General features: G+C 45.3%; 1 protein-coding gene across 1 annotated transcript; it reads right to left on the bottom strand.

The window, feature by feature from the left end:
- Positions 1-3,938: 3,938 nt before the first annotated feature.
- On the bottom strand, positions 3,939-5,912 carry LOC106820961 (alpha-2C adrenergic receptor-like). Its single transcript, XM_014825583.1, has 2 exons — positions 5,706-5,912; positions 3,939-5,254 (listed from the first exon to the last, which is right to left on the bottom strand). Exons 1-2 carry the CDS (start codon positions 5,910-5,912, stop codon positions 4,049-4,051), a joined length of 1,413 nt encoding a protein of 470 aa, XP_014681069.1. The 3' UTR covers positions 3,939-4,048.
- Positions 5,913-7,586: the final 1,674 nt, after the last annotated feature.

The raw sequence follows: 7,586 nt of genomic DNA, 5'->3' as shown, positions 1-7,586 counted from the left end.
CTCTCTCTCTCGTCTCTCTCTCTCTCTCTCTCTCTCTCTCTTCTCTCTCTCTCTCTCTCTCCTCTCTCTCTCTCTCTCTCTCTCTCTCTCTCTCTCTCTCTCTCTCTCTCTCTCTCTATCTATCTATCTATCTCTCGCTTGCGATCTCTCTCTCTCTCTCTCTATCTATCTCTCGCTTGCGATCTCTCTCTCTCTCTCTCTCTATCTATCTCTCGCTTGCGATCTCTCTCTCGCTCTCTCTCTCTATCTCTCTCTCGCGCGCGCTCTCTCTCTCTCGCTATCTTTTAAAAACCTCCCGAGTCTTTGCGTTCTTTACGAATTCGATTCTGTCGTTTCCATCAATGGCGGAACCATCACCGTCCTCATTCCGAGACAAAGCGGAGCGCCGAGATTTAACTCTTTCCTTTTGCCGCACACTACGCGTTTTCTCGTGTTTTACTGCTTTCCGCAAAGCCTTGCAGATAACGAGCGGCGACAAGTCAACAGTGGAATAACTTCTGCTGTCTGTCGGTGTTCGCAGACCGACTTATCACGGCTAGAAATGAATGCGATCGGTAGCGAACTGTCAGCGATCCATTTCGCGAGGCGGCAGAATGCAGCTCCGTTGTCTTTGACGCGTTTTGAATTAATGTCGCGGTTCGATCACGCGTGTGCAGTGAATGAATCTACTAAGTGTCTTTAACGTCGGCGACGCTGCTATCGTGTGTGTGCTGCGGTGCGCACGGAATCAACGCAAGCCATCGTCTCCATCTCAATCTCGCGTCAGATTACATAATACACTCGGCACGACGACGACGGAGACCTTCTTACGTCCGGCAAGGCGTGCAGTATCGGTGTGAGTGAACACTGGTGTGATTCCCCGCGCGACGTAGATTGCCGCTCACTGGCATCATCGGCCACCGCGCAATGCGGTCTGATGCTTGCTGCCGAAAGGGGAACGAACGACGAGTGTCAGTCTAAGAGTCGCGCTCGTGGCTAAGATCGCGAGGGGCGATAAATGATGAGTGCAGTGTTGCACCGGCGAGGAGAGGCTGCCCTGCGACGCGTGCGCATGACAGGCATTGTGTGCATGTGTGCGCGAATATTCCTCAGTGAACGCTAACACAAGAAGAAGAAGAAGAAGAAGAAGAAGAAGAAGAGAAGGGTTCCTTTTCGTATACAAAGAATGACGTATCAGAGATGATGACGTCCCCTTGACGTCGTCATGGTGTCGCGAAGCGTCGTCGTCGGCGGGAATATGAATAGTGGCGTCTCAGGGCAGGTGCAGTGCAAACGATAATATCTCAGGGTAGTGGCCACGCGAGCGGCGACGTTGCAGGGTAGAGGACATGTGAGGTCTCGGGGTTGAGTGATGACGTTTCAATGCGGAGGGAATGCGATAAGTGATGACGTTTCAAGGTGGAGGGAATGGGATAAGTAATGACGTCGCAAGATGGACGGGATCCGAGCGGTGATGACGTCACAGGATAGAGAGAATAATCCGAGTGATGATGACGTCTCAGGGTAGAGGGAATAATCCGAGTGGTGATGACGTCACAGGATAGAGAGAATAATCCGAGTGGTGATAACACCTCAGTGGCGATGAGTAGACGATGACGATAGCTGTCGTTGTCTACCCGTCATCTTTCTCCGCGTTGTTGTCGTCGCAGCTGCTTCCGCTCTCTGTCGCTGTCTCTGTCTCTGTCGACGCTGCTGCAACGACGACAAATAAAATCAATGCGAATTCCTAACTTCGCATGTGGCAAGAACTGTGTGTGTGTGTGTGTGTGTGTGTGTGTGTGTGTGTGTGTGTGTGTGTGTGTGTGTGTGTGTGTGTGTGTTTAATCAAGGACGGAAATTGAAAGTTTAAGGTAATTCAAAATCAGTTGAAATAAATTCACACACCAGTATTTCCCGCTCCACTATAAGACTAACCTCTATAGAATTTCTAGAAATATTTTCCGCAACCGTTCATATACGTGTAATAACCACAGGCACATGGAGCGTTTCAATAAAATATAATGCTAAATAAATACGAAATCTATTTACTACCAAAGTTTTAATGTTTCTATACTCTCTTTCATCTATTATTGCCGACAGTTTCCTGTAAATGCCGTCCACATGCTCATCTACAACAAACACTGGCTGCCGCCATTGCTGCCGCTGCACACTGACACATAAATATATAGTGTAAATATAACCTATATATTTATGTGTCAGTGTGCAGCGGCAGCAATGGCGGCAGTCGGTGTTTGTTGTAGATGAGCATTTGGACGGCATTTACAGGAAATTGTCGGCAATAATAGGTAGAAAGTAAGTATAGAAACATTAAGACTTTGGTAGTAAATATATTTCGTATTTATTTAGCATTATATTTTATTGAAACGCTCCAAGTGCCTGTGGTAATAACGGCAGACATGAAAGCCACAGCGCGCCAAAACGAATACATTAACACGTCTACTCTTGATTTAGCACTGTGTTTTATTGCTCACCAAACAACTAGCTACTGAATATGAAAAGTGTTATGGAGAAGAGCTTCTTTAGCTATTATTACTGGAGACAAACACTAAAGAAATTTTCGTATTTTTCCACAGAGAAAAAAGTAGCGAATAGCAGTGCGAGTGGATATTTTACATGGGAGTACGTTTTGCACGTTTTCGTTTGACGGTTTGTGTCTGCGTTTATATGATGCTGCTTTTCTAAACTAATTTTCTGCTAATTTTTATTTTATCTTCATTCTCTCGCATGTGCGGATAAGAAGACAGTACTCAGCGATAAGAAGTCGGCTGGTTTCACTCCCCGCACATAATTTATGGTATTCTAGTACTAACTGCTCCGGCCCCACCCGGCTCCTGCGACGGACAAGCCACGGACGGCCGCAGCGCCACCTATCGCCTTGTCAGTACAACCGCAACTCCTCAGCAGTTAATTGATAAGCAATTCCACCGAAATGCACACATCTCTGTTCTCACTAGAAAGCGCATGCAATTTCCCAGGTGCAACACCGCCAGCCCACTACTATACCGTCCTACGACGTGCCAGTGTCGCGTATTATATCCGACATACTATAGGTGGCGCACCGTGCCTATTCTAACAATATATTCGATGATAAGTGGGCAAATAATGTAGAGGTAAATGTAAGCTAATAACATATAACTGCCACCGGTGAGTGCATTGATACGTCGATTAGTTCGACCGCCGCTCGTTAAGTAACGCAATAGCTGTATTTACCGTCCTGTCAGTGAGCACGAATCCTACGATTGCGCTATTTTGCTACGTTAAAAAAACACCGACATAGCTGTCACTGGAGAACCACGAGGACAGGTGTGTTTTCACAGGTTCAGTAAAGTTTTCCTCTTAGCCTTGATCGTGATGAAGAATATTAAATGGAATTCGCGTTGGTATTTAGCCACTGGTATGCGTCACACATACGCGAACAATGTTACAATACCTGCTAGAACGTCGTAGTAATTATAGATATAGTTAATCTATATAGCTATATACTCATGCGCGGAGAGCGTAGGCGTTTACCGTTATCTATAACAGCTCAATCTATGATGATAATTTTGTTAAGCTCTGCAAAGCCATATATACGATTTCAGCAGCCATATAATAATGTTGAACTCATTTACGATTGCCATGCATCGCATCGTTAAGAAAAAATACGATACAAGATCAAGACTTTGTCAATGATATCTACAGAATAAATTGAGTGGGTCGGGAAAAACAATTGGTCAGTTTTAATTAATATAAAATAATGAATCAATCAGTCCGAAATAATGATTCGATCGATATGAAATAGTGAATCTATCTATATGAAATAATGAATCGATCCATGTGAAACAAAAAACAAGTCTATGTAGAATAGTGAATAAATCAATACAAATTAATGAATGAATCAATGTGAAACAGTGATTTAATGGTTATCTGAAATAGTTAATCAATTAATACGGAATAGTGAATCGATCTGTGTGAAACAGTAAAATGATCAGTGTGAAACAGTAAAATGATAAGTGTGAAACAGTGATCGATCAATCAATCAATCAATACGAAACACAGTGAATCGATCTCAATAGGAAGCTGCGCCTTTCGCTCCTCCGCATCCCAGCATCCTCTTAAAGGCGTTACTGAAGTCTCGGTTGAACACCGTATAGATGATAGGATTCAGCGCGCTGTTGCAGTAACCGAGGAAGAAGAAGATGGAGAAGGTGAGCGGTGGCAGGCGGCAGTGGTCGCACAGCGCCTCGGTGACGTAGACGAAGCCAAAAGGCAGCCAGCAGAGGATGAAGGCAGCGATGATGATACCTATGACAATCGTGGCACGACGCTCCCTCGCGCGCGCTATCCGCCGCTTCTGCCGGTCTGCGTTCTTCGTCGGGTCTTTACTCAGATCTTCCGACGAGCCAGTGTTCGCTCGCTTGCGGCTGCTGATCAGCGGCGAGTGCACGATGGCGATACGAGCGAAGAATGCCGGCTTCCGCTTCGGGGATTTCGCGACTGTCGGCAGGGGCACGTACTTGTTTGTCCGCGCATCGTCGTCGCCGACGGGCGGATCCGCAGCGACGACGTCGTTTTTGTCGACTAACCGGGTCGCCTCTTCCGGTACATAGTTCATGACGTTGACGCCGTTTATCTGCGTCAGGGTTTCCGCTTCCGTTTCCGGTTTAGCGACGGGAGCGTCGATGACGTACGCTCGATCAGCGTTCTTACACGGCGGCTTGCCGACAACGGCCTGTTGCTGAGAATTGTTTCGAAACGAGGTGACGGTCGTCGTCTCGGCGGTGCGCATGCGCACGCCCTGCCGCGCGCGCGTCCGCGCCGCGACGTAGACGCGGAAGTAGACGAAGACGATGACGATGACGGGAATGAAGAACGAGCCCATGCTCGAGTAGATGACGTATCCGATGCGTCTGCTCACCTCGCACAAAGGGTAGTTCCCGCTCGCCATCTCATCACGCCAGCCGAGCAGCGGCGGCACGCTGATGACACCAGAGACGATCCAGACTGCCGCTATGAGCACGGCGACGCGCATCGGCGTGCGCTTCTGCACGTACTTAACAGCCTGCGTAATCGACCAGTACCGGTCTAAGCTGATCGCGCACAGACTGAGCGTCGAAGCTGTGCAAAGGAGAACGTCTAAAGCTTTCCATATCTCACACCAGATGACGCTGAAGTACCAGTACCCCATGAGCTCCTGCGCAAGCGTGAAAGGTACGATGAGTCCGCCAATAAACATGTCAGCCATAGCAAGCGACGCCAGGAACCAGTTTTGCACCTGCAAGAATAAATTTGATATATTTTACGGTAATTGAATTTAATTGAATTAGGCTTATCACCAGATGGCAGCAGGAGACCACCTCACGTGACCTCATACAGTTTGACGCACCCGGCTGTTAGATGCGATATGATATGACTACTAGGCACTTAGGATATGACTACTAGGCACTTAAAAATAAAAAATAACCCTAACCCTAACCCTAACCTAACCTAAACCCTAAACATAACCTAAACCATAACCCTAACCCTAAAATTTTTTTTTTATTAAAGTGCCTAGTAGTCATATCATATCGCATCTAACTGCCGGTTGCCAGATTGACGCAGAAAACCATTCTTTTGCCTAAAACCTATAACCTAAAATTGTTGTCGATAAATGGGCCTACCATCAAAATAACTTTACCGCTGAATTGTCAGGAAACCCGACTATCTCATTCCACAGCCGTGTATACCTGTTTCAGACTTTTCTCTCTGGCGATGGCGATAACGACCATGATGTTGCCGACGACCATGAACAGCATCAGCAGCGTGACGAACAGTGCGGTTAGGATGATACGAGACTGACTGAAGCAGCTCGGGTAGAAACTGTCATGGCCGCACGTCAGATTTCCCGCGCTCAGGTTGCCAGTAGGTGGCGCGTCGACCGCGTTGTCCGTCATCGTCGTTTTGCGCGTAAACGGATATGGTGAGTTTCGCACTCCTTCTTCACTCTATATCTAATTGGCCTGCTCTGCTCAGGTGGTAGCCCTGACTCTTATGGGCGGCAACTGACGCAAATCAGTAAAAATTCGGAAATTTGCGCTGGTTGTTGATTTCTTGCGCGCTCTTCCTCTCGAGCGTGCTCTCTCTCTCTCTCTCTCTCTCTCTCTCTCTCTCTCTCTCTCTCTCTCTCTCTCTCTCTCTCTCTCTCTCTCTCTTCTTGTTTTCATGTAACAATATAACGTGTTTTCATATCATTTTCATCATTCAGCCCCCACACGCACATCTGATGCCCTATTGATTTGCTGTAATGCTGAGTTAGCGCGCAGATCGATGCACAATTACACAGCCACCTGGATTTAGGCGCTCCAGTCCTACTTTCTTACTAACCCGCCCGTTTTTTCACCGTAATATATTGCGCTTCTGTCTGTAAAATTGCGAACTTAAACTGTCTGTCGTTTGTACGTTAATTCACTAACACAAAAATAAATAAAAAAACCTGTTCAAAATGTCTTTTTACATTTAAAATTCCTATTTTGAGCTGCACAGAACATAGCGCAACTTTCTCAAAATAAAAGGTCTTTTACTATCAACTGCACAACATATGGATAGCTGATAGATAATCAGCGCTATGCTTCTTATATCTTGCAATGTTCACACTGTGTTGAGCACAAATACATTAATTTTATTCAACTTATTCAATGGAAATGATGAATATGTAACAAAATCGGGCCAAAATTTTTCCACATGGGAAGTAAGATGGTGTAACCCACGATTATCCAATCACGCGAATTCGCTCAACCCGCACTGCGAAATATTGAAGGCTACCTAACTCAACAAACCGAAACCATACGTGAATTCAATTACGAAACGTCTCTACTAACACGTTCGATTCAACGTACCAGGAATGTCAAAATATAGCTTATATTAGTCTATAGTCTATATATCTATATTATATTATATAATATATATATATTAGGAGGACACCCGGCGTTGCCCGGGAAATAAAGCGCTCAGTTGGTGACCTCTTGGTTGAAAGAAAAATACCCAAAAATCGATCTATTTATCTATCTATCTATTTGTGTGTGTGTGTGTGTGTGTGTGTGTGTGTGTGTGTGTGTGTGTGTGTGTGTGTGTGTGTGTGTGCGCGCGGGTGAGTAGACAGGCCTATGCACTAACGTTTGTTTGCGTTCGCCTATGCGTGTGTGTGTACGCATGGGTACATACTATAATCACCCATGTTGCTGGATTATTTAAAAATTTAAGGGCGGCTGTATAGGCGGGAATGAAACGGGAAGCGGGAAAAACTCTTCTTTCTGCTTCTAAAGAAATTAAAAGCTTGTTAGATGTGAAATTATACATACTATGCTACTATATTCGACATGCTGGTGTATGTTTCTTTGTATAATTACGCGTGAATTCCATGTTCTACTAGGTCCGTGATTATTGCGTGAATGTACCATGAAATAGTTCGACATTTGCACGAGTATTTTCACGAATCAATTGCATCATATCCTGTTACTACACCCAGTGTAAGTGGTAACCGATAACACATGATACATTAAACATGTAAATATATCAGTATAGATAAACGATATGAAGTATTAGTTTAAAGAAGCCAAATATTCATATAA

Source organism: Priapulus caudatus, unplaced genomic scaffold (genome assembly GCF_000485595.1).
Source record: "Priapulus caudatus unplaced genomic scaffold, Priapulus_caudatus-5.0.1 Scaffold54, whole genome shotgun sequence".
Lineage (NCBI taxonomy): Eukaryota > Metazoa > Priapulida > Priapulimorpha > Priapulimorphida > Priapulidae > Priapulus > Priapulus caudatus.
The sequence above is the reverse complement of the archived record's forward strand: the minus strand, read 5'-3'. Positions and strand labels throughout refer to the sequence as shown.

Bases quoted from the DNA above. Each gene is read 5' to 3' on its own strand.
- LOC106820961 (XM_014825583.1), bottom strand. From the start codon at position 5,912: ATGACGGACAACGCGGTCGACGCGCCACCTACTGGCAACCTGAGCGCG. The intron at 5,255-5,705 runs GTATACACGGCT...TTATTCTTGCAG, and splicing joins GAGAGAAAAGTCTGAAACAG to GTGCAAAACTGGTTCCTGGC.